The following is a 25000-nucleotide window of genomic DNA, read 5'->3' as shown; positions in this document are numbered from 1 at the left end:
CTTTCCCCCCCATGAAGAACAGGGCGGGCAGGAGACAGGACCTGCTCTAACCCCGCTTCTCGGTGCCCGTGTCCCACCCCGCTCTCGAGGGACACAAGAGGGGCCACGTTCTCCTCTGTCCTTTATTCAGCGCCGGGCCGCTGGGTTTATACACAGTATAGAATAAATAGGGGCCCCTTGGCCGGCTCAGCCGCCCCGTGGCAAAGGGCAGAGTCATTACAGGCAGAAAGGGAGAGCCAAGAGCCTGAGAACGGGCCGGGGGGGAGCTGGGGGGTGGCATTAAATAAACCTCTTGGCCGTGGGGCCGGGGCCAGGCCGGGGTTCCCATGCCCTCGCACTGGTTTAAACAGTGACAGGAGAGGCTTTAATCATTAACAAATCACACCAAACTTTACAACAAGTGGTTTTCCCTCGGCATTAACCTGCTGGAGTTGCCTCTGACACCCAGCCTGGCTCCCCCCCGAGGGCTGGGCAGGGCGTTCATGGAGGGCCCCCCCAAATTTCCCCCACCCCAGTGGCTGAGGAAGGGAAGAACCCCCCTACACTGGACAGGGGAAGGCAAAGGCAGGCAGAGGAACCACACTACATCCCACAGCAGGGATGTGACCCACAGCGACAGGCCAGAACAGCCCCCCCAGCACCACGGCTCTCACCCCCAGTGCCCCAGTGGCATTCCCAGGGAGGCTCCTTAAGCTCTCGCGCTCTCCCGATGTCATTCCCAGTCGCACAGGAAGCTAAGGAAGGCATCGAGGTGCGAAGCAGGGGGGCACTGAGGCCACTGGGAGGTCCCAGCTGGATGTGGGGCTACAGGATGGTGCAGGGGGGGCGGCTGTTGGTGATTTTCTCCAGTGGTTCCCCATTCCTCGCCCTGCGAATCGCTTCGATCAGCTGAGGAGACAGATGGGAGGGCATCAGGCTCCGGGTTGGCCTCACTGCAAGGGGAAGCCCCTTGCAGGGGGGGATACACAGAGGTTGGGAGCACTCGGGTGCAACACGGAGGTCAGGCAGGGCCACGGGCTGGGGCAGCAGCTCCAGGAACCTGCCCCACTTCTCCCCACACAAGCAGCACCTCACGCTGCACCACAGCAGGACCCTGTCTCCGAAGCCTGGTGGCCCTGGGAGCTTGTCCTGGAGCCCCAGAGCCCTTCTGCAGCCCTGGGACCCCATCCCACAGCCCACAGCCCACAAGGACCAGTGGGGCCGGGTACTTACATCTTTCTCATAGGGGAAGCCTCCATTCTCCAGCTTGGAGAAGACCAGCTGCCCGTTGATCTCGATCTCGAAGGCACCTTGGAGGCAGACAGGGCTGAGCTGTGAGCAGCGCCCCGGTACCCCCCATCCCCGCACCCCAGCACCAGCGCCCCTCGCAGGGCCCCCTCACCGGTGCCCCCGAGCCGGGACTCGATCTCGATGTCGGGGTACTCCTCCCGCACGGCGCTCGCCAGCTCCTGGTACGTGGGCTCGAAGCCGCAGGGCTCGCTGCGGGAGAGCGGGGTGGGCAGCACGGGCAGCCCCCCCCCCGGCACCCCCAAACCCTCCTACCCCTGCACCCCCTTTCCCACCTCCCTCATCTCCCCATAGCCCATCATCCTACGACCCCCCAACTCCCCCATATCCTCCCCTTCACCCCCCATATCCCCCTCCGCAGCCCCCCCCCCCGTGCCCCTCACATCCCTCCCCAGCTCCCCCCGCCTCCGGTGCCGTCGGGTCCCGCCGCGGCCCGCCACGTGCGGCGCTCACCAATACTCCACCACGATGCGGACCCGCCGCTCGGCCCCGGCCCCGGCCCCGGTCTCGGTCCCGGTATCGGCGCCGTCACCCATCGCCGCCGGTCCCGCCGCTTCCGGGCGCTGGCACATACCGCAGAGCTTCCGGCCGCGCTGCACCGCGCCTCTTGCTGGCGGGAGGACCGCACAGCGCCGGGACCCGCACCGGCCCCATGGGATCCGCATAGACCCCCTGGGACCTGCATAGATCCAATGGAACCCGCATCGACCCCCTGGGACCCGCATCGACCCCATGGGACACGGATGGACCCCATGTGGCACGCATCGACCCCACGGGACACGCATCAGCCCCATGGGACCCGCATCGACCCCATGGGACCTGCATCGACCCCCTGGGACCTGCATCGACCCCCATGGGACATGCACAGACCCCATGGGACACGAATCGACCCCCATGGGGCACACATCGACCCCGTGGGACACACATCAGCTCCAGGGGACCCACACCGACCCCATGGGATGCTCATCATCGTCACCGAACCCCGTGGGAGCTCTATAGCCCCATAGGCATCACCCACAGACTCATAGGACCCCCACTGACACCCCCTCTCAACTTCCCTGAGGGAGTCACATAGCGCCTTGGGCACCCCACACCCCCCAGGGGGTCACCCAGGGACCCACAGGACCCACAGGGCCCACACGGAGCTCATGGGGTGCTCAGCATCCCCCACAGAGATCCCCTGGACCAACCATGGGGATACCCCTGGGGAGTCTTGGGGACCCCAAGCACCCCATGGGGACACCATTGGGCCCTTGGGGACGCCAAGCACCCCATGGGGACACTAACCCCTCGTGGGGACACATGGGGGGTCCGAGGGGAGCCCAGACCCAAACCACACAACCTGGGGGACCAGTGACCCCCAGGGGGAACAGGTTGGGGTGAGCCAGACCTACACCCCCAAAACAGACAGCGCCCTTGGTGTCCCCCATCCAGCTTGGCCACTCATGGGGGGTCACCCCAATGCATTGTGGGAAACTCCCCATCGCCACCATGGGGTGGTGGGATGGGGCTTGGGGGGCTCGCCCCCCCGGGGCTGGCACAAGGCCATGCTGGATGCCCCATCCCAAGGGCGGGGGGGGGGTTGAGGAGGGCACCCTTGGGTGCTGCTGGGGGCCGGGTGCTGGCGGGCGGCCTGGGGCGGCATGATGTCAGGCAGGGGCGGGAGCTGGCGCAGGTAGATAAAGCCGTGGAGAACAGGAATCCCCGGTCCGGCGGGAGGGTGGCGGGACACGGCGGCCGCCTGCAGGTAGGAACGGGGCCGGGCTGGGGACCCCCCGCGCCGTGGGGCTGCGGGGACATCCCGGGATATCGGCCCCATCCCACCGGCATGACCCCGGCCCCCCCGCGCTGCGCCTCGGCTTCTTCCCTCCCACCTTCCTCCCGGCTCTTCCTCCTCCTCCGCTGCCCCGGCATGGCCCCACTGCTGCTGCTGCCCCACAGCCGCTGCACCCCCAGCCCTGCAGCCCTGCCCCACCACCTCGGCACCCACTGGCACCCCTGGACCACAGCTCACCCCATCCCAAAGCCCTGGTGGCCCCAGTCCCCCTGCCCTGTAGCCCTGGTGGCCCTGGGACCCTGTCTCCTAATCCTGGTGGCTCTGGGAACTCGTCCTATAGCCCTGGTGGCTCTGGGACCCCATCCCATAGCCTCAATATCCTCCAGTCCCCCTGCCCCACAGTTCTGCTGGTCCTGGGAGCCCATCCCTTAGTTTTGGTGGCCCTGGGATCCTGTCCCCTAAACCTGGTGGCCCTGGTCCCCTTGCCCCATAGCCCCTGGTCCCCCTGTTTGTCCCAGACCCTGTGGACAGCCTTTGTACCCCCACCATCACCACCATCCCCCTCAGAGCCCTGTGTCACAGCCACCGGGACAAGGGCTGGCATCGGGGTGACCCGAGGCCACAGTGATGGGCTGGTGGGTTGGTGGCAGGGCTGTGCCACTGACCCAGCACTCTGCGGGGTCCCCAACCATCACATCCCCATCAACCTCTCCAGTGTCCCCTGTGTGGCCTTCCACTGTATCCCACCACAGGTAGCATCACCCTATATGACCCCCGGCTGTCCCCAGTGTCCCCGTGCTCACCCCAGGGCCTGGCCAGGCAGGGACACCCCAGCCCGGCCCCTCCAGCACAGCCAGGGCAGAGGGTCTGTGCCGGTGGGAATGGCAGGGGCAGGGATGGGGACATGGTGGGGACAGGGATGGGGATGATAGTGGCAACTGTGTGAAGGCATCGGTCCTGCCTGGTCATGGACTTGGACCCCAAAAGGCCAGGAGGTGGGGGACGGGCATGGGGATAGGGGCAGGGATGGGGGCACGGGTGGGGACGGGCAGCAGGTGAATGTTTAACCTGGTCCTGTGCGTCATCCTGGGAATGATGGGACCCAGTGTCAATGTTCCCACAGCCAGTGGCCCTGGGACCTCATCCCTTAGTTTTGGTGGCCCTGGGACCCTGTCCCCTGCACCCAGTGGTCCTGGTCCCCCTGCTCCATAGCCCTGGTTGTGGCTGGGTTGTGGTCGCGGGCTCCGTGCGTGTGTTACGTGTGCCACGTGCCGATGGCCCCGCGGCCCGTGGCCGTGCCAAGCCGTGCCGTGGGAGATCACCGTTGCGGGCACACCATTGCGGGGCCGATACCGGTGCCCGTGTGCCCCCCGAGCACCGCGTGGGCGCGGGCACCGGGCGGGACGAGGGGAGCCGGGGCCGGCGGCTGAGCTCGGGGCAGTTCCCACGGCGGCGCCGGCGCCCTCGGCCCGGCCCGGATGCCAGCGCGGTGAGGTGGAGCTGGGAGCGGCCACCAGAACTGGTTTGGCCGGACCCGAGGAGGTGTCTGGGCTGGGCCCCCGCTGCGCTCCGCTTCCTGCTCCCGCCGGCGCCGCGGCGCAGCCCGGCACGGCTCAGCCCGGCACGGCTCAGCCCCGCACGGCTCAGCCCCGCACGGAGCAGCCCCGCACGGAGCAGCCCGGCACGGCTCGTCCTGCCTCATTTCGGCCCAATTTGGCTCAACCCAACCTACCTCCACCACCCCCATACCGGCTCGGTTGGTGTCTCTGGTGTCACCATGCTCTCAGTGGTGACCTGGGGGTGATTCTCAGTTGTCTCGTAGGGGCTGTGCTCAGAGCTGGCTTCATGCTCCTGTCCCCCAGCTCCTGCCTTGGGATGGGGCTGGAGGGATGGGGACACCCCAGCCCTGGGCAGCCCCTCGGGGCTTGGCTGGAGCCCCACGGTGCTGCATCACATCACCACACGCTGAGTCACGGCGTGTCTGGGTGCTGGCAAAACACCACCCAGGGGTGGGCACCCCCCGGCCCGTGCCAGTGGCATGTGGCCCTTGTGGAGCCCTGTGTGTTGTCCCATGGGGGGCTGCCCATGTGCGGCCACAGGGATGAGTATCCAGAGCCTGGTGTGGTGCAAGACCCTCTCTCTTCATCCCCTCCAGATAATGCCATGGATGGGGGGGCTCAGCAGAGCAGCCTCCGGGAGCCCCCCGGCCCGGGAAGCACAGAGCAGGACGAACGGGATGGGGGCGAGGGGCCACCCGAGCTCAAGCGCTCCCAGCCCCTCTTCATCCATGGCAGCAGGTAGGTTGGGGGGGGTCCCCCCTGTGGATGTTGGGTGGGGGGGTTCAGTGTGTTGATATGGGGTGCACAGAGCTCAGCCCCTCTCTTCCCGCAGCCGGCAGCCTCTGGAAGAGGAGCCGCGCGCCTCGTCGCTCCCCAGCATTCCCAACCCCTTCCCCGAGCTCTGCAGCCCCTCCAACTCGCCCATCCTCAGCAGCCCGGCCCTGGGGCAGGGACCCCCTCGTGAAGGAGCCTCGCACGTGAGTTGGGTGGCACAAGAGAGGGCTGCGGATGGGGATGGTGGTTCCTGACCCTGTGTCGAGATCCTGATGCCGTGGCCGTGCAGGTGGTGAAGGTGTTCGGTGAGGACGGCGCGTGCCGCTCGCTGGAGGCGGCGGCGGGGACCACGGCGCGGCAGCTCTGCGAGACGCTGGTGCGGAGGACGCGGGCGCTGCAGGACCACAGCTGGGCTCTGGTCGAGCTGCACCAGCACTTGGGCCTGGGTGAGCCGCCGGCACGGTGCTAAGTGCGGGTCTGGTGTCATCGGTGCGAGGATGCGGAGATGTTGGAGCGAGGTCAGAGGAGGCCCCGGAGCTGCTGCGAGGGCTCGAGCAGCTCTGCTCTGGAGCCAGGCTGAGAGAGCTGGGCTGGGGCAGCCTGGAGAAGAGAAGGCTCCTGAAGGGGACACCTTAGAGCAGCTCCAGTGCCTAAAGGGGCTCCAGGAAACCTGGAGAGGGGCTTTGGACAAGGGCCTGTAGGGACAGGCCAAGGGGAATGGCTTTAACCTGCCAGAGGGGAGATTGAGATGAGCTCTGAGGCAGAAGCTCTTCCCTGTGAGGGTGCTGAGGCGCTGGCACAGGGTGCCCAGAGAAGCTGTGGCTGCCCCATCCCTGGCAGTGTTCAAGGCCAGGTTGGACACAGGGGCTTGGAGCAACCTGCTCTAGTGGAAGGTGTCCCTGCCTGTGGCAGCGGGTTGGAGCTGGATGAGCTTTAAGGTCCCTTCAGCCCAAACCAGGCTGGGATTCTATGGTTCCATGGCACAGTGTGGTGCTGGGATCCCCCCGGCCACCCCACTGAGCCCTGTCCCCCCACAGAGCGGTGCCTGGAGGACCACGAGTTGGTGGTGGAGGTGCAGAGCTCTTGGCCCCCCGGCGCTGACACCCGCTTCGTCTTCCGCAAGAACTTCGCCAAGTACGAGCTCTTCAAGAGCAATGCGGTACGTGGCTGCACCCGCGGGGACCTGGGTACCCCAGGAGATACCCCGAGCACCTCGTGGGTCAACCCTGACCCCCTCTCCCTCCCCCAGCAGTCCCTATTCCCTGAGGTGATGGTGTCCAGCTGCCTGGAGGCGAATAAGAGCATGGCACACTCCGAGCTCATCCAGGTATGGGGTCACCGTGCCCGGATGTTCCGTGGGGACCCCATTGTGTGGAGGGAACCCCACGATTCCATGGGGACCCCACCATGCCATCGGGGACCCCACCATGCCATCGGGGACCCCACCATGCCCCTCAGCCCTCATCTCCCCCCAGAACTTCCTCAACTCCGGGAGCTGCCCCGAGGTCCAGGGCTTCCTGCAGCTGCGGGAGCCGGGGCGCAAGGTCTGGAAGCGTTTCTACTTCTCGCTGCGCCGCTCGGGGCTCTACTACTCCACCAAAGGCACCTCCAAGGTGAGGATGCGGGTGGGAGCACCACGGGGGGTGCAGCAGGGCCAGCCCTGACCCCCTGTCCCCATCCCAGGACCCCCGGCACCTCCAGTACTTCGCTGACCTCTCCGAGTCCAACATCTACTACGTGACGCAGGGCAAGAAGCACTATGGGACACCCACCGAGTTCGGCTTCTGCATCAAGGTGGGGATGTCCCTCCTGGTTGGGGGTCCTGGTCCTTCTGTGTCCCTTTCCTTGCCAAGGGGGTCTCTGCTCCCCACCAAGAGCCGTCCAGGGCTGCTCCGTTACAGCTCCAGCCTCTCCCCGCAGCCCTACAAGGTGCGGAGTGGTGTGAAGGGCCTGAAGCTGCTCTGCAGCGAGGATGAGCAGAGCCGGAGCTGCTGGATGGCGGCTTTCCGCCTCTTCAAGGTGAGCCACGGCCACACCGGGGTGTTACCAGTACCGTGCCATGGGGGGATAGCAATGGGATACTGGGGGATGCTGGGGAGATGCTGGAGGGATGGTAGGGGGATGCTGGGAAGATATGAGGGATACTGGAGGGATGCTGGGGAGATGCAGGCAGGATGGTGGGGGCGTGCTGGGGGAATGGTGGGAGATGCTGAAGGGATACTGGAGGGATGCTGGAGGGATGCTGGGGGGATGCTGGGGGGATGCTGGGAGGATGCTGGAGGGATGCTGAATGGATGCCAGGGGGATGCCGGGGGGATGCCGGGGAGATGGTGGGGGGATGTCCTCACAAGAGATGCAGGATGGGTGTCCCCATCCCCACATGGGGTGGATGTGGAGGTCCCCATACCGTCCCCCCCCGCTGTGGGACAGCCCCCCCTCACGGGGCTGCCCCCCAGTACGGCATGCAGCTCTACCGCAACTACCAGCAAGCGCAGGCGCGGCTGAGCCAGCCCCCCTGGATCGGCCCCACGCCCCTGGTGAGTGTCAGCGTCCCCTCCCTCACCCTGCAGCCCCCATCCCACGGGGGACCCCTCCATCACCCCCTGGTCCCCCGCAGCGAAGCGTCTCAGACAATGCACTAGTGGCCATGGACTTCTCGGGGTGCACGGGCCGGGTGATCGAGAACCCCAGCGAGGTGCTGACAGTGGCCCTGGAGGAGGCGCAGGCCTGGAGGGTGAGTTGTGGGGTGCAAGGGGGGGTCATACCCCCCCAAACCCACCCTAACACCTTGCTCCTTGCTTTGCATGGCCAGAAGAAGACGACGCACCGGTACAGCCTGCCGGCAGCGTGCCAGAGCTCCCCCCTCAGTGCTGGTGAGCAGCACATTGTGCCATGGAGGCGGGGGGGTCCCTGCCCAGGGTTAGGGGTCCCCTGCCCCGAGCCTGACACCCGTCTCCCCGCAGCCATCCACCGCACCCAGCCCTGGTTCCATGGGCGCATCTCCCGGGAGGACACGCAGCAGCTCATCGGCCGGCAGGGCTTGGTGGATGGGTATGGGACCATGGCGGGGTCCCTGGGGCCTATGGGGGGGGACAGGGGGTACATGACTCCGGGGGTTATGGGGAATCATACCCCTGGACACTGCAGGGATTGAGGGACACATGGGATCCCAGGGGAAGGTGGGAACCCACCGGGGTTTACATGGGATCTGCAGCCCCCGGGGGCTTGGGAAATGGGGTTTGGTGTAGGGCTTAGGGGGGGATGGGGGTAGAGGACCCCAGGGCTTGGGGGGGGGTTACCTGGGATCCCAGGGGTGGTAGAGGGGGCCCAGGGCCAGCAGTGACCCCCCTTCTGGTGCTCACAGCGTGTTCCTGGTGCGGGAGAGCCAGCGCAACCCCAAGGGCTTCGTCCTGTCCCTGTGTCACCTGCAGAGGGTCAAACACTATCTCATCCTGCCGGTGAGTGGTGCGGTGGGGCTAGGGGGGGACGACTGGGGGGTACCGGAGGGGGGGTCCTGACCCTGCGCCCCCCGGCAGAGCGAGGAGGAGGGACGGCTTTACTTCACCATGGACGACGGGCAGACGCGCTTCGCCGACCTCATCCAGCTCGTGGAGTTCCACCAGATCAACCGCGGCATCCTGCCCTGCAAGCTGCGGCACTACTGCACCTGCGTGGCCCTGTGAGCCCGGCACCGGCATGGCACAGCCGTGGCACAGCCCAGCGTGGGGCAGCAGGATGGGGCCAGCTCGGTGCAGCACATGCAGGGAATACAACGGCGCCTCCACCACCAGCACCCCCCTCCCGGTGCTGGCTCTGCCCGCGGGGTCCTGGGGTGCCAACGCCGCCGGGTCCCCCCAACTCAAGCACTTTGTCCACCCCCCATCCCCACAGCACCAGCCCCGAGTGTCCCCGGGGGGGTCCTGGCACTCCCAAACCCCAGGCGGGTTTGGGGGTCCCTGGATGGGGGTCCCGGGGGAAGGGGGGTGAGGGGGCACCCGCCAGCCGGTGTCCCCCCTGTCCCCACAAGGCCAGTTGAACTGTGACTTGTTTTATACCAGTGAGAATAAAGGTTATTTTTGCAGAGCTCCCGTCTCAAAAGGAAAACCCGGGGTTCTGGGGGGGGGGTCCCCATGTCCCACCGTGTCCCCACCGTGCCCCAGTTCCTACACAAAGACCCCTCTATGCACCACGTGCGGCTCGGCCACGCGGCCCCCGGCAAATCCCAGGAGAGGGATTAATGGGAGAGGATTAAGAGCCTGGATTTGGGGGGGCCAGGGCTGGACAAGCTGCTATTAAAGGTGGGGGGCCGGGAGCAGGGCTGTGACCCCACCATGGCTCCCAAGACGGTGCTGATCACCGGCTGCTCCTCTGGCATCGGGCTGGCGCTGGCGGCGCGGCTGGCGCGGGACAAGCAGCGCCGCTTCCGAGGTGAGCGGGGTGCGGAGGGGGATCCCCCCCATTTCCCCCCCAGGACCCCCCATTCAGCGCGGGGCTGAGCCGCCTCTGCCGCAGTCATCGCCACCATGCGGGACACGGGCAGGAGCGCGGCGCTGGTGGCTGCCGCGGGGCTGGTGCTGGGCACCATGCTGCACATCAAGCAGTTGGATGTGTGTGATGAAGGCTCCATCCGTGCCTGCGTCGACAGCATTCCCGGGAGGCACATCGATGTCCTGGGTGAGCCCCGGGACACCCCTGCCACCGCATCACCCTGTGCCCTGTGCTGGGGACACCCCATGCCCTGGGGACTGTCCATGCCAAGCAAGTCCCATGTTGGGGACCCTCTATGTCAGGGACTCCCCAATGTCAGGGACCCTCTATGTCAGGGACTCCCCATGCCAGGGACATCCTGCAGCAGTAAAACCCTGACCCCATGCACCAGGGACCCCCATTCTGGGGCCAATCCTGCACTAGGGACCCTCTATGCTTTGGCGACACCCAGCGCTAGGGCCCCCCAGTGCCCTGGGAATGTCCGTGCCAAGCACGTCCCATGCTGGGGACCCTTTGTGCACCCAGTGGTGGGGATGCTCCATGTCAGGGACCCCCCATGCCAGGGACATCCTGCACCAGGACCCTCAGTGCACTGGGGACACCCTGTGTACCAGGGACCCCCTAAACCCAGGGCATCCCATACTGGAGACACTCTGGGCACTGGGGACCCTCCGAGCAGAGGGCACAGGACCCCCCTGCACAAGGGATGCCCCAGCGATGTCCCGTGCCCCCAGTCAGCAACGCCGGGGTGGGCATGGTGGGTCCTCTGGAGTGCCAGAGCCTGGCGGCCATGCAGAGCCTCATGGACACCAACTTCTTCGGCCTCGTCCGCCTGGTCAAGGAGGTGCTGCCCGACATGAAGCGGCGCCGCGGGGGGCACATCGTGGTCATCAGCAGCATCATGGGCCTGCAGGGTAAAGCTGGCGGGGGAACGGGGCACCCCAATGGGACTAAACCCCCCCCAACCCCTGACCAGGACCCTTAACCCCATCCAGGCATCGTCTTCAATGACATCTACGCAGCCTCCAAGTTCGCGGTGGAGGGTTTCTGTGAGAGCCTGGTGGTGCAGGCGCGGCGCTTCAACGTGGCGTGAGTGTGGGGGGGCTGGCGGCCCCGGTGCCCCCCCCCCGGGGCAGGGGAGGGTTTGGGGGTACCGGGGTCCCCAGTGCCCCGTCCCTGGGCAGGATCAGCCTCGTCGAGCCGGGGCCGGTGACGACGGAGTTCGAGACGAAGCTGTACGAAGAAGCCGAACGCGCCGACTACTCACAGACCGACCCCGAGACGGCCGAGATCTTCACCCAGCTCTACCTGAGGAACTCCAGGGATGTCTTTGCCAGCCTGGGACAGACCCCCGAGGACATCGCAGAGGTGACCAAGGAGCAAGGGCTGTCCCCTTCCCACCCTGGGCTGTTTAGAGGGGCCTCAATTAGCCCTAACGAGGAGCAGCAGGGCTGGGGTCCCACCCCAACAGCTCCTTCCTCCTGAGATCCATCCTGATGGGGCTGAGCCCAGCTGGGGACAGGGCTGGGATGAGATGGGATGGGGAGGGAATGGGGAGGGGAAGGTGATGGAGATAGGGATAGGATTGGAAGTGGCTGGGGATGGAGATAGGGTAGGAATTGGAAGGGAAATGGGAATGGGAATGGAAATAGGGATGGGGATGGTATGGGATCAGAATGGGATTTGAGATGGGAATGTGGTGCATGGAATGGGGATGGGAATGGAATGGGAATGGAAATGGGTGGGAAAAAGATGGAAAGGGGATGGGGATGGGAATGGAATGGGAATGGGAAGGGGAATGGAAATGGGAATGGGGATAGAATGGGATCAGAATGGGGTTGTGGATGGAAGTGGATTGGGATGTGGTGCAGATAAGGTGGAAAGGGGATGAGGATGAGAATGGGAATGGGATGGAGTGGGATGAGATGGGATGGACATACGGATAGGATGGGAAGAAGCTGGGGATGGAGATAGGATGGGAATGAGAAGGAGACGGAATTGGAACAGGGATGGAGATGGGATGGCAAGGGGATGAGGATGGGATGGGGATGGAGGTGTGTGGCGATGGGGACAGGCTGGGCACAGCCCCGTCCCCACGCGCAGCACACGCTGCGGGTGATCGTGGCGCTGCGGCCGCCCTTCCGGCACCGGACCAACGTGGCGTTCACGCCGATGGCCGCGCTGAAACACGCCGACCCCGGTGGTACCCTCATCACCGGCGCCTTCTACCAGCTGGTGTTCAAGCACGACGACGCGGTGCTGCGGCTCGGCCTCCGCGCCATCCGCCTGCTCCGCTGGAACGTCCGCAAGGTGAAGGAGGGCGCCCGGCTCCTGGGCTTCAGATAGACCCGGGCACCAGGGAGCAGCTCGGAAACGGGGGGCCAGGACCTGTGTGGGGTTTCACTTCCTGCTCCCAGCCCGAAATAGCGCCGCATTAAACCCGGGAGTGGTGTTTTTAAGCAGCGTCGGTGAGCAGCAGAGTGCAGCGGCTGTGACAGTGCTGGGAAGGTCCCCCTGCCTGCCCCCCGCTCCCCGGGGCATGCAGCACCCCACATCCTTGGGTACATGGCACCCCGAGGCTCTTTGGTTGGTCCTGACCCCGGAACACCAGAGATGGCTGCATCCTCCATCCGCATGGATACTGCTGTGGGATTGCCAATGCCCCGTGGTGGGGGGCTCTGGTGTCACCCCCCGTCAGCACCGAGCCCCACAGCACTGAGGCTGCAGGGAAATGGGTGCAGGGGCAGGAGCAGGGTGCAGAGGGTGTGTGGTGTGTTCAAGGTGCATAGAGGGTGAATAGTGGGTACAGAGGGGCTGCAGGATGGAGGCAGAGATCAGGATGGGATGTGTGCAGATAGGACAGAAAGGGAATGGGGATTAGATGGGATGCACATAGGGATGGGATAGGAAGAAGCTGGGGATAGGGAATGCGGATGGGAATGGGAATAAGGGATGGGAATGAGAAGGAGATGGAATGAGAATGGGGATGGAGGTGGGGATGGGATGCAGATAGGACGGAAAAGGGATGAGGACGGGAATGGGATGGGGATGGGCTGGCGATGGGGATAGGAGGGGCACAGCCCCGTCCCCACATGCAGCACAGCGGGTGTGGGTTGCATGGTGCAGCGGTGCTGGGTGCACAGTGGGTGCAGCACCAGGAGCAGACGTGTCAGGGCGCCCCAGCGCTTGCCGGGGGGGTCCCCTGCAGGGTGCCGGTGTGTGGGTGCTGGTGTGACTGCACCCAGGAGGTGAGAGCAGGGGGAAACCACACGGTTCACCCCCGCTCCTCAGAATCCATCCCAGTTCCCACCGCTCTTCCCAGTGCTCCTCCATGCCCAGGATGGAGGGTGGCTGCACGTGTGATGTGGGTGCAGCCCCTCAACCCTCACCAGGCCCCACATGCAATGGGCTGGATGAAGGCTGCAGCGCCGTGCACCAGCCCGTGCCACGCACGTGGCCCATCTGGGGACAGGATGGGTGGAGGTGGTGGAGAGAGGACCCGCTTTTGCATGATCCCCCCCTTCTCACACGAGCTCCTGGCACAGCGGCGCTGGGGCTATGGCAATGGCGCAGCACCTGCGGGATGTGCCGGGTGACACCAAAGCGGTGGCAGAGGCACAACCTCCCCCTCTGTGGTTTCTGCAGATTTGACTAACTTTCTCCACTCCGGGGGGGCTGCACCCAGCCCCCGGCAGCAACAAGCTGGGGGGGCCCCAAGTGCGGCTCAGCCGTCCCCCAGCACACAGCCACAGCCGTGGGAAATGGGGCTAAGGGAGGGCAGGACCGCCCCCCACACACCTCCAGCCCCACAGTGTCCCCCCAGCATGCAGGGAAGCAGCAATGGGGCTGTGCTGGGGGCAGGGGGGAGGGAGCAGGATCCTTCCCAACATTCCTGCGATAGCCTCGGCTCCGCTCACAGCCTGCGGTGGGAAAAGCAGGGAGGAAAAGGGAACTGGGAAAGGGGCTCCTGCATCGGTGGGAGGCACCAGGGCCGTGCTTATGGCTGAGGAGCATCCTCCCTGGTCATGGAGCACCACTGCAGAGCCCAGGAGCATCAGCCAGGGCAGGTTGGATGGGGCTTGGAGCAACCTGCTCTAGTGGAAGGTGTCCCTGCCCATGGCAGGGGGTTGGAACTGGATGAGCTTTAAGGTCCCTTCTAACACAAACCATTCCATGATTTCATGATCCCCATCCCGCCCAGGGGTGCAGCCCTGCTGGGGTGAAGGCTCTGCCTGAGGGGCTGAAGCTGGTTTTTCTACAAACAATCATCTGCTGGGACTTTCCTGTCCCTGGCGAGGCTGCGTGTGACACTTGTGTCGCTGCCCAGATGTGCCGCTTCGCTGCGATGCAAATGTGGAGCCAGATATAGCCCATGGAGGGAATGGCGCCGGAGCACGCGGCTCCCCGGGGGCTCCACTTCCCTCCTGGCCCAGCGAGGGGAGCACCAGGCGTGACACGAACCTGCTGCCCCCGGTGTGGTGACGCGGTGACAGCCCAGCCCTGTCCCTGCTGCACAACCCGCAGGGTGCCCCGGGGCTGCGAATCCCCTCCTTGGTGGTGCCAGTGTTGGGCACGTGGTTCTGCAAGGGGGGCATGTCTGAGGCTCCCATTCCCACCCTCCCCACCCATCCCATCCCATCCCATCCTTTCTCATTCCCTCTTACCCCCATCCTATTCCATCCCATCCCTTCCCCATCCCTTCCCATCCCCTCCTATCCCTTCTCATCCCATCAGATCCCCTCCCATCCCACCACTTCTCATTCCTTTCCCGTCCCATCCTCTTCTATCCCTCCCTTTCCCCTCCCACTGTCACTCAGCTCCCAGGGGAAGCACAGAGGTGTTCCCGTGCCTCTGGTTTGGGATCAGAGGATCCCGGCCCCTGCCGAGGGTGCAGAATGGAGGTGGCTCCTCGCCAGGCCGGCGCTGGGGAGTGTGACTCAGGCTGGAGCGTCAGGACACGGAGGAGGAGGAGGTGTTGGTGGTGACTCAAATCCTCCCTCTCCCGCTCTCCCCTCCCGGCGCTGCCAGTCTTCGGGCTCTGGACCGCTCCCGAGGTGGCAGCAGGAGCTGGATGGGATGCTCCAGGGATGCAGCTCAGCACCCGGCGGAGTCTGACAGGAGCGTTTGGTGTGTGGTACAAAGCATGTTTCGACACGACGGGGGAAACGGGTTCCTCTCTGCTCTATCCTCATTACAGCGTATCAGCAGATAAGGATCTCCCTGTCATAACACCAACGTTTTCATAAAGCTGGGGCTTTAAAGGCGTTTGGTTCCAGGTTTAAGAAAGCTGGGGGGGGGGGGTGTTGGCATCAAACCAGCTCTTCTTCAGGGAAAAGCCAGGCTGGGGCAGCAGCGCAGCGCAGGGGAAATAACTGTTGGTGCTTGTGTTTCGCCCAGGCAAGGAAGGATGTGAAGGTAAAAGGCAACAAGGATCCTCTGACTTGCTGCTTTTTCCCTTTTCTGTTTTTCAAGCCTGTCCAGCTTCTTGTGGTGGCAGGAGAGCGTGCAATAAGTGTGGACAACGTCACCCTGCCAGAAGAGGTGCTAAGAAAGGGCTGTGGGAGGGTTGGTGGGAGCCGGGATGTTTCCGTCTGGCTCCAGCATTACCCCGCAGCAAAGCTGAGCCCACTCTGGAGCAGGTCCAGGCACGTGGGGCCAGGAGCTGCCTTCACCCCTCAGCCCCGGCCCTGGGCAGGTCACAGGGGACTGTGACACCCAGGGGTGCAGGATGGAGCTCTGTGGCACATCATGGCACAAGGAGCGTGTCCTGAGGCTGGGAGTGGGGCAGGCACTCAGGGCATCCCGTGGGAATTGCTTCCTGTAGCCCCTTTAGGCACTGGAGCTGCTCTAAGGTCTCCCCTTCAGGAGCCTTCTCTTCTCCAGGCTGCCCCAGCCCAGCTCTCTCAGCCTGGCTCCAGAGCAGAGCTGCTCCAGCCCTCGCAGCAGCTCCGGGGCCTCCTCTGGCCTCGCTCCAGCACTCCACGTCCCTCTTGTGCTGTTGCCCCAAGCTGGACGCAGAACTTCTGCTCTGCCGGGGCGAATTTGGGCCATTCCCTCCCTCAAACGCTTGTCCTGGGCTAGCTGGGGAGACAAGGGAAGCCAGCAGCAGCCCTTGATCAGAGAAGGGCAGGAGATTTCCCTCCTTATGTGCCAGCATTTTCCATTCATTTTCCAGCTCTGAGCACTGCCATCACCTCTGCTTTCATAGAATCACACAATGCTTTGGGTTGGAAGAGACCTTAAAGCTCATCCAGTTCCAACCCCCTGCCACAGGCAGGGACACCTTCCACTAGAGCAGGTTGCTCCAAGCCCTGTCCAAGCTGCCTTTTGTGCCTGTAACTATGATGTACACGAGAGTTTATTGAAGTTTTAAAGAACTTCAATCCACTCTGAAGCCCCAGAGGCTGGTTTCTTAGTGCTAAAAGCCACTTTCCTGAGCTGCCTCTGTGTTCCCACTGTTGGGCTCTAATTCACCAGTAAATAAAGAAACCAAGTGAGACAAGACCAAGCAGCGGTCAAAGAGAACCATCCACACCAAAATTTGCTTTGTACCAAAGTAACCAAAGCAGGAGCAGCACAAACCAGGCTCACAACAAACACTGGTGCTTTTTATCCCTCTGCTTTCCCAGATGAGGTGATTTGCAAAGCTCCTCGGAGCTCAGATCCCTGCCCGGGATGAAGCAGAGCCCTTTGATGGATGGGCACGGCTCAATGGGCTTCCCTATGCCCTTCATCAGTGCTTAGACATGAGGGAGGGTGCTCAGCTCATGGGGCAGCGTGGTGGGATGGGGTTTACCACACTGGTGGGGTCCCCAATGCAGAGGGAAGCACATGGAGGGGCTGATCCCAGCACGGCGCCAGTGACTCCTGCTCCAGGGACACGGCTCAGGCAGGCGCAGCGAGCACCACACAGCAGCTAAACTCATAAAAACACAGAGATAGATTTTAATGAATGACGGGGTTGAAATTCCACACCAGGATTGCTCAACAGCAGAGCTGGAATGAGGCTCCAGGCAGCGCCGGGAACGGCTTTTGGTTCAGCCCACCTGGAAGTCGCAGCTCTGCCCGAGCAGTGGTGGGGAAACGGTGCTGCGCGGGCCAGACGCTGCGGAAACCTCCCTCCTTCCTCTCCCAACCTGGCAGCAGTGCTCAGAGCTGCTAGTGGCACCGTGGTGGATGGAGATGGCTCACCTTAGCTGGGGAGCAAAGGGAGGTGGCCAAAGCCCTGCCCGGCTGGAAGGGAAGTGGCAGAGTTCATCTGAAGGGGGATTTCAAGGATTGGGCAGCGCTGTGAGGAATCAGCCGCGGTGCTGTGTGGCACATTCGGTGCTGTGAGGAGCTTCCTGTGCAAAGGACAAGTGATGTTTCACGGTGGGTGACCTTATCCATGTCTGTCAAACCACGAGGAGTGTTGTCATCAGCCACAGCATGCGTGTAGCTCAGCTTCCCCAAGAACGCAGCAGGAGGGATGGAGTTGTGGAAGGATTTACACCAGGTGAAGCGGGGACTGGCCGAATGCTTCCCAAATCCAGGCTGCTGCCTGATGTTGGTCCTTGGATGACTGTGGTGGAACTGCAGCCTCGCTTGCAGAAGGATCTTTGTCATGCCATGACACTGGGAAGAGCCAACATCCACCCGCTCACTTTATGTGCCTCACGATGGGAAACTGGTCACTGGAAAAAGATCCTAAACCTATTTTATAACTACACATGTAACAGCACACAGGGTACAAACCAGTTCTCCTCACCCCCAGCAACAAGTTGGATCTAGGATCTAGCTCTTCTGTGGCACTTTGGGCAGCCAGGCACTCTGCAGACTCATGAATCCTTCTTTAGACCTACCCTTCTTGGGAAAAATGAATATAATTCTCTTTTTTTGTACCTTAAAATTCAGGAAGGGAGAAAGTATTTGAGCCCAAAGAGTGAGCCCAGGACAGAGGGAGGAAGGAAATTCAGTAGTTCTCGACCCTCGGCACTCCACTCAGGTCTCTGCACCCGACCTTCCCTCACGGGTCACCAGCGATATTGGCACAGCAACACTGCAGAAGTACAGAAGCGCTGTAGCTATCACGCCATACAACGCAGAAAGTCCACCAGAACACACCTGGCTCCATGCTATACAAAAATACTTTGCAAAGAACAAACATTCACTCAGCAAAACTGTTATCAAATTCCTATCTCCAGCGCAGTGAGTAATAATACAGCTGCAGAGCAGTGATTAGATTAAAAGAGCTATTTTAAAACCCGGCTTCAAAGTCATGGTAAATAGTCATTTTGCAAAACAGCACATTTCACACCGAGGGACATCCCCACGTAAGAGCAGACGGAGCTGGCGGCTCCCACACACCCCTGTGCAGGTTCTCACGGCGCCGGCGACTCCGCCGCGAGCCCAACGCTGCCTCCTCGTCCTTGGGACCCACTAGGAAAGAGAATTTCAGGATGTCCCCCCTAACACAGTGTCCTCCTCGTTCTTGGCACCCATTGGAAAGGAGGACTTGCCATCACTGAAAGTCAGGATTTCCCCCAGACTGCCTGGATGAGCCAAACAGTGATCTCACTGGGTATCCCAAAAAGGCATGCTGTTAAAAACCCCCAACCCAGGTCTCATGTCTCACTTTGCTCTTACTAAGACACATGTGGGAGTGACTTTAAAGCAGGTGAACAGAAGGGGAAGAAAAATGAAAGTGTGGTGGGGCCACATGCTCTTTAAAACTTAGGGGAAAACCTTTGAAGAGGAATTAATAATCCCTCCCAGTGTGTTTTCCTTGTTTCAGTGATGAGCCATTTGAAGCCCATCGGGATTGTAACAGCTAAAACAAAGCTCCTCCTATATTCCTGCTCCTACACATCTGACCCGCATCAGCAGGGCATGAAAGCCTTTTGAGCTGAGTTAAAGCACACATTAGGAAACACAAATGCACGTTAAAAAAATAAACCCATTTTAAATGGCTCTTAATTTGCACAAAAATAAACTTCACCTAAAAACTGGTCTCTGCTCTTGGGATTTCCTCAGTCCCATCCAGCACAGCAGCAAGGCAGAGATGCTACAGAACACTGACTGGTTTGGAAAGGAACGTTGTAAAAAGGTGTCACCTGCCCCGTGACACTCATTTAAAAACTGGCATAGAAAAATATACTCAAGAAATTTCTTTCTGCTAATGAAAACCCAACGAGCCTCCCCTCTGACCTTGGGAAATGGGTCCTTTTACTTGAGCACTACCCGGTGCTCTCCTCGTGCTATGTGCGAGGAGAACTCGTAGCGGTCGTGGCTCCGGTACCCGCAGACGTTGCACTCGAAGGGGTCACGGAAGCCGTGGCAGCCCATGTGGATGGTGAACATCACGTAATCCAAAAAGAGGACATGGCAGTGGTCACACCGGTACACCCCGATGGCTTCCCCTTCCTTGTTGATGACCTTGAAGGCATCTCGTGGGCATATGGCGGGCGGCTTGATGATGTCGTATGGCCTTGGGAAGTCCTTCAAGGGCTGGAGGCCGTTGCGGGCCTGAGCGGGGAGCATCTGGCTTGGGTGGAAGGTGGGATTCTGCCGCTCCTCGTGGTTGCTGTCAGTGTCTGTGGAGTCTTGGCCGCTGTTGTTGGGGGAGAGGCCTCTGTCTGAAGACAAGCTTTTGTCCCTTAGGTGGGGGTGGCTCTTCTCAGCATCCTGCGAGATGCCATTGGGCACCTCAGTGCGGGTCAGCGCGATGGGGTACAGGCTGCTGATGACAGGGACCATCTCGGCGGTGGGAGCTGGTGGTGTCTGCACAAGAGGGCGCAAGGCTTCAGCCCCCAGGTAGGTGATGGCATTGTTTATGGCTTGGTCCATCATACGTCCTTGCATCATGTCGCTTTCCTTTTCGTACATGAAACTTGAATTATAATTAACATCAAAATTGTGACGTTTCTCACCTGTAAGAGAAGAGAGACATGAAGTCACCTGGGTGGGTAAACAAGCATTTTGATTCCATGAGGTCTGTTTTAAATGGCAGCAGTCTCTGGAAAGTAAAGAGGCATGAAATGTTCTCTGCTGAAAGAGGCTCTTCACACACCCAAGTAGCTTTTGGGGGCAAGGGTTGGGTTTTGTTCAGTTTTTAAAGCTCAGGCTTGGAAGCAAAATAAACCTCATAAAGGAGGAGGTGAGGATGGTTACTGACTTGGAAACATCAGATCCACCAATCTTTGAGTTACGGTAACTCGGATACTGCAGATGTTTATCAGTGACCTGTCAACACCATGACTCAATGGATATGAAACTCATGAGGTTTCACTGCAGAGGCAGAAAACCAGGAGCTCACGTTTCTCTTATAAAACACTCAAAAAGGTGAGTGAACCACAAGTGTGTAACTGCTTCCAGCCCTCACCAGGACTTCACACAGGAGGAAACCAGACCATAGAGCATGTTTGTATGAGTCAAACTCAGCTCCAAGACAGTGAAAGATGTGAACAAAAAGGCAACAAAAGTGAAAATAGACATTTGGGACTCCCTGTGAATTTGGGGTTCACTGTCATAAGAGACAAAAAATACAACATGTGAAGCCTGAGGCTCTCACGTGTTGTTATCCCACTATCCTGGTGGCTTTTTAAAGTCCCCACAACAGCCCATTCCATCTACCTTTGATTCAAGGTTGTACCAAATGAAATGCAAATACCCAAAAGCTCTTCTGACACAATCACATTAATATGCTGTGGTGCTGCACGCCTTCAAAAGGCAACAACACATCAGATGCAGACTTGGTTCTCCAGTGTTCACTGGCCAAGCAGCCACTAGTTAGCAGAACATCTTTCCTCTTTTTGCTTGTCTCAGTGCAATGCTAAAGCTTTCCCCTTCAACATCCACACATGAGCCATACGGTGGGACATGTTCTCATGTGCTGGTTGCTCAGTGGCTCTTCACTTACTCTAAACCACGTCGATTGTGCAGCCTGGTGAGGTGTGGACACTGGGAACAGGGAGTGAACCTGCTTCCTGCCACCCTGCTAACCAAAGCAGCCATTTCTCATGAGGCTTCACACACCAGGGGACAGTGGTGTGTGGAACTGTGTTGGAACTGCCCTAACACTTCTACCACTATCAGAAATAGATTTTTACTCTTGGTGTCTGGGAGAACTTGTTTTTAAAAGGAAGAAATAGAAGTCTGTAGGCTGAGATGCTCAGCTGGTGCACACTGCAGAAACGCCTTGACTGCAGCAGTTACTTTGACTTGCACCAACTGAAGAGAGAACCATGAGTGTTCTAGAGAGCAGTGAAACCACCAGCAGGTATCGAGCTGTTCTGCTGGGTTGTTTTCTTTATAAGTATCTGTTCATTAATCAAACCAGGAAGTACAAAAAGCCAAGGTTTGCACTTTGCTCCATACACATGCAAAACAGATATCCACAGCAAAACAGGAATCACAAAGCCATAAACTTCCATTTAAATCCTTGTTCCCTCAGAACTAAGGGAAAAGCTGAGCACAAAATCTTGGTGGGAGAAAGCTTTGGAGAGGGGCTTAGTGCAGAGGTTAAGAGTCAAGTAGATGGTTTGCTGATCTGTGTCCTTATTTGAGACTTATTATGCACACGAGGTAGCTCCTGCAGATGAAAATGTGAAAAATAAAATGGGCAAAACTCCTGGTGCTTGTATGAACCTCTGTAGAGCCCTCAAATAATAATACAGTGAGTTTTATTTCCTGATCAATGGACTTCATTCACAGAACAGAGCCTAACAAAGATGCCTTGTTAGTACACATCCCTATCCCTCCTTCCTGACAACATGAAAAATCAGCAGCCATTCCAACAATGCTGTTTCCCAAGAAATCCCAAAGCTGTCCTGTTAGATCTGCACTCCCACATGAGCAGTTCAGACAGTCACAGGAGTCACACCAAGGTCAGACAGACCCCTCTTGCAAATACACTTCCCAGGGATAAAAGGGACTAAGTAATTTTTTCACATGTAACTTAACAAGAAACCCACAGGTTCAGAAAAATCACTTTAAGTTTCAGCAATCAGCTATTTTGTTCCTGGGTCCTCCAACTTCTCCACAAACCCCCTCCCCATAATGCAGCATCAGTTCATGCCATCACCCCAGCACGTTACTGAGCTCCATCACAAATCAGAAAAGGATCTGTTCCATATGGTAACTGGTAAACTGATAAAACAAACCAGAAACACGCTTCACTTGAAGTGTATTCTGAGTGTATGATTAATAAAGTACATCAAGATTGAAATGGTAGCAATTGTAGACCAAGGTAGGGTGAAGCTGGTCTCCGTGCTAAGAAAAAGGAAGCTAAAGCTTTTCAAACCCATTTGCATTAACATTACTTTTTGAATCACAGCAGGACATGTAAGGTCTAAGTCACACAGTCAACAGTTTCAGTATGAAGTACCCAAAGGCACTCACATGGAGTATTACTTCACTCCTGTGTGAAGAGGTGACTTTTTTAAAGCCATACTAAGATATCTGAATAAAACCTAGAAGTTTTCATACACGAAAGTGCAGTGCTACCCACCAAATCCACCCGGAGCTATATTACCTTCAGAAACCACGATGGGTTTATGTCTCTATGGATTCAGCAGCATACCTATACCTAGGCTTGGACCTTAGCCCCAGGCCTTCTGGCCAGGTCCTCAGCACATGCCTTGCCAAGTGGGTCTGATCCCTGCCTGTGTGCTCAGCCCCACGCTTCTCCCCTCCCCGGTCATGTGTGTGACCACCAGCCACTGCTCAGGCCCCTGCACCAACCATAAAGTTCATAGTAAGAAGCAGCATCTCTCAGTACCTTATATACCCAAACAGAACATAAACAAGGCATTACTAGTACTAGTCTCCTATAACTGCTGACTAAGCCAGGTCTTTGCTCAGGACACAAGAGTTGCATTTTACTTTCTTAAAAGGCAAGTTAATGAAAGCAGACTAGCCAAGAGGATCAGACGTTCACTGGAGCACAGAACCTGCCAAACTAGTATTCGAGATCCCCAGCATGCAAAACTCTGATCATAGACAATTAAATGCAAAGAAAATGCTATGGAAACATCTTGTTGCTTAAATTACCACAAGAAAAGATTTGATATTTTTTGAATCATATTCAAATTCAGCAGCAGGATGACTAACAGAAATCCAACACTTTTCTGTCTTTAGGCCTTATTCCATACATGCATCCTGCAAGTATCTTCAGCTCCTGCTGACTAGACAGAGCACTCTGCTCCTAACAGCATGGAGCCTTCCTGTTCTTTTCCTGGGAAGAACCTAGCAGAGAACATTTCAAATGCACAGGTACAGAAAACAGCACATGGAAGCTCATCAAATGGATATATAAATGCCTACACAGACAGACACACAGCATAGCAGTAGCTTCCATCCACTTTAAGTATCTAAAAGAACATATTCTTCGTATTTTAATCAAACCCCTACAACAAATCACTAAAACCACATCAGAATCAGCCAAGTTACTTTATTTATATTCTTTTGTATTAGCTTAGGTTATAAACTCGAGCAGGCTGTTTAAAAGAAGCAGAGGCATTGTACTAGAAGTTACCGGCTCGCACGCATTTAACTGTTGCACATGAAAAGGTTTTTTGTTCTTACCAATAAATTTCTGAGGCATTGAGCTTTTTCTCTTTGCCACGTTGCTCGCTAGCCTGTCCAGCACAAGGGCTCTTTCAGTCCCCATCTCTGCCTTGATGTGCCTTCCCTCCACGCTCGCTACTTCCGAAATGTGACAAGGAAGACAAGAAAAAACAAGAAGTAGGTGAAAAAGAAGAAAAAAAAAAAAAGAAATTAAAATAATAAAGGAAGAGATGAATGGTTTAATGTCCGGAGGTTGCCACACTAACTGGGAGGAAACTGGAGATCTGATGTCAGCTTGTTTTGCTGCTTCTGCCGTTCTTGCTCTTTGCGTCTTGGGCACCAGTTGCGGTCAGTGGAACCAAGCGCAGCAACAGACACGGATCTTGCAGTCCTGAGCTCATGCAAGGGGAGCAGAAACCATAAGACCCAGTATCTTCATTAGCAAGAGGAAGTGCAAAATCAACTGGCTGGAAGGGTTGGTTACAAAGTGTAGCTGGAGATACAACCTCTGCTAGCTTGTCTTTTCTATTCTGAGTAAGACCGGGACACCTGCAGACTGCCACCATGCTCCAAGGCTGCAGTAGAAGACATTCAGTCCTCTTGCCACACTGCTTTAGGTATCACTCACACATAGAGGTCTTCACTAACCACTAAGAAACTGGCATGAAATATAGCAATGCTCCATTCAAATCAAAATAACAAAACCTTTCAATAGTCACTTCCAGCTCATTTTTCCCCAGGTGTCTTTATCACTTCTTTTTTTGCCCTAAACTCCCTCAGAATGTTGCTCCCTGGCATGCTCCTAAGCATGAGGTGCTTTAAAGCTCATCACAACCTCCAGAACTTCCAGTTTTAGGAAAATATACCCTACAATCACTCCGTTGACACAGGGCCACTGGCAGCTTTAAGGCTCTTACCATTTTCCAGAGCCTCCTCCAGCTGTGCTCACCAGAGCTCACCAGTGCTCACCATTTCACGGAAATTACTGCTTGCTCTCACCTCAGGGAGGCTGCACAGGCTTTTGAGGTGGATCAGCCACCTCATATCACTACTACCAGACTAATACTGAGTGTAACTGCTGTGGCTTCCCCCCAGAAAGCTCCCGCTCGCCTGCAGAACGAGTAGCAGTTGTGGTGTTTTTATATTAACAAGTAGCACGAAGAGTTTCAGTGTCAGGGAGCAAATGTGCTGAAACTGGACACATTGCAAGAGCCTGCCCATGCCTTTAAGAGCCGGTATCTAAGTAGAGGAAAGCAAAGGCAAAGCAGGGTCATTTACTTTCCCAAGGTAATACTAAAGGTCAGCTCTCACTGTGAAAGAATCCTGGCTACGTGTGATTGTATTTTTGCACCTAAATATATGAAGCATCATTTGTGTAAGAGGGAAGCAATGCCAGAGGAAAGTGATCCAAGTGCTTTGGTATCACTGCAGTCCTGCTAACTGCACTTTTATTAAGTATTGGACTTAAATTGCAATTTGCCCAGTACAGGAAGTGATAAAAATGCAGCATCATTCCTCCATAGCTCCGTGTGCTGCATCTCCCTGGAAATGCCAAAGTCACTCCTGTTTA

The 25000-nt window shown here is 58.6% G+C and overlaps 4 protein-coding genes across 8 annotated transcripts in view; 2 read left to right on the top strand and 2 right to left on the bottom strand.

The window, feature by feature from the left end:
• Nucleotides 1–104: 104 nt before the first annotated feature.
• Nucleotides 105–1868, bottom strand: MIEN1 (migration and invasion enhancer 1). Its single transcript, XM_030508556.1, has 4 exons — nt 1741–1868; nt 1382–1479; nt 1213–1289; nt 105–888 (listed from the first exon to the last, which is right to left on the bottom strand). The coding sequence occupies exons 1-4, from the start codon at nt 1857–1859 to the stop codon at nt 805–807; spliced, it is 378 nt and encodes a 125-aa protein (XP_030364416.1). The 5' UTR covers nt 1860–1868; the 3' UTR covers nt 105–804.
• Nucleotides 1869–3006: 1138 nt separating this feature from the next.
• GRB7 (growth factor receptor bound protein 7) lies at nt 3007–9480 on the top strand. Of its 4 annotated transcripts, XM_030508416.1 has the most exons (15): nt 3007–3034; nt 5220–5361; nt 5456–5600; nt 5687–5843; nt 6435–6556; nt 6647–6724; nt 6873–7010; nt 7081–7191; nt 7318–7416; nt 7854–7934; nt 8015–8131; nt 8210–8270; nt 8361–8448; nt 8762–8855; nt 8934–9480. In XM_030508416.1, the coding sequence occupies exons 2-15, from the start codon at nt 5228–5230 to the stop codon at nt 9078–9080; spliced, it is 1572 nt and encodes a 523-aa protein (XP_030364276.1). In that variant the 5' UTR covers nt 3007–3034; nt 5220–5227; the 3' UTR covers nt 9081–9480. The 4 variants fall into 4 exon arrangements, with proteins under 4 accessions (XP_030364276.1, XP_030364274.1, XP_030364275.1 ...); XM_030508414.1 differs by lacking the exon at nt 3007–3034 and having other exon boundaries at nt 4932–5361; nt 6650–6724; XM_030508415.1 differs by lacking the exon at nt 3007–3034 and having other exon boundaries at nt 4932–5361; nt 8213–8270.
• A 248-nt stretch (nt 9481–9728) lies between these two features.
• LOC115617683 (retinol dehydrogenase 8-like) lies at nt 9729–12344 on the top strand. Its single transcript, XM_030508511.1, has 6 exons — nt 9729–9825; nt 9910–10071; nt 10620–10799; nt 10881–10974; nt 11070–11253; nt 11989–12344. Exons 1-6 carry the CDS (start codon nt 9729–9731, stop codon nt 12229–12231), a joined length of 960 nt encoding a protein of 319 aa, XP_030364371.1. The 3' UTR covers nt 12232–12344.
• A 4458-nt stretch (nt 12345–16802) lies between these two features.
• Nucleotides 16803–25000, bottom strand: part of IKZF3 (IKAROS family zinc finger 3) — a 32364-nt gene continuing 24166 nt past the window's right edge. Inside the window, exons 7-8 of one of the 2 annotated variants that reach the window (XM_030508444.1) lie at nt 23449–23568; nt 16803–19793 (exon numbers count right to left, since the gene is read on the bottom strand). In XM_030508444.1, coding sequence (XP_030364304.1) covers nt 19090–19793; nt 23449–23568 — 824 coding nt within the window. In that variant the 3' untranslated portion in view covers nt 16803–19089. The remainder of the gene's footprint in view (nt 19794–23448; nt 23569–25000) is intronic. The other variant, XM_030508445.1, reaches the window with a different exon arrangement.

The sequence above is a fragment of the Strigops habroptila genome, chromosome 19, assembly GCF_004027225.2.
Source record: "Strigops habroptila isolate Jane chromosome 19, bStrHab1.2.pri, whole genome shotgun sequence".
Taxonomy (NCBI): Eukaryota; Metazoa; Chordata; class Aves; order Psittaciformes; family Psittacidae; genus Strigops; species Strigops habroptila.
Note: the sequence above shows the minus strand (reverse complement) of the source record. Positions and strands in the feature narration are given on the sequence as shown.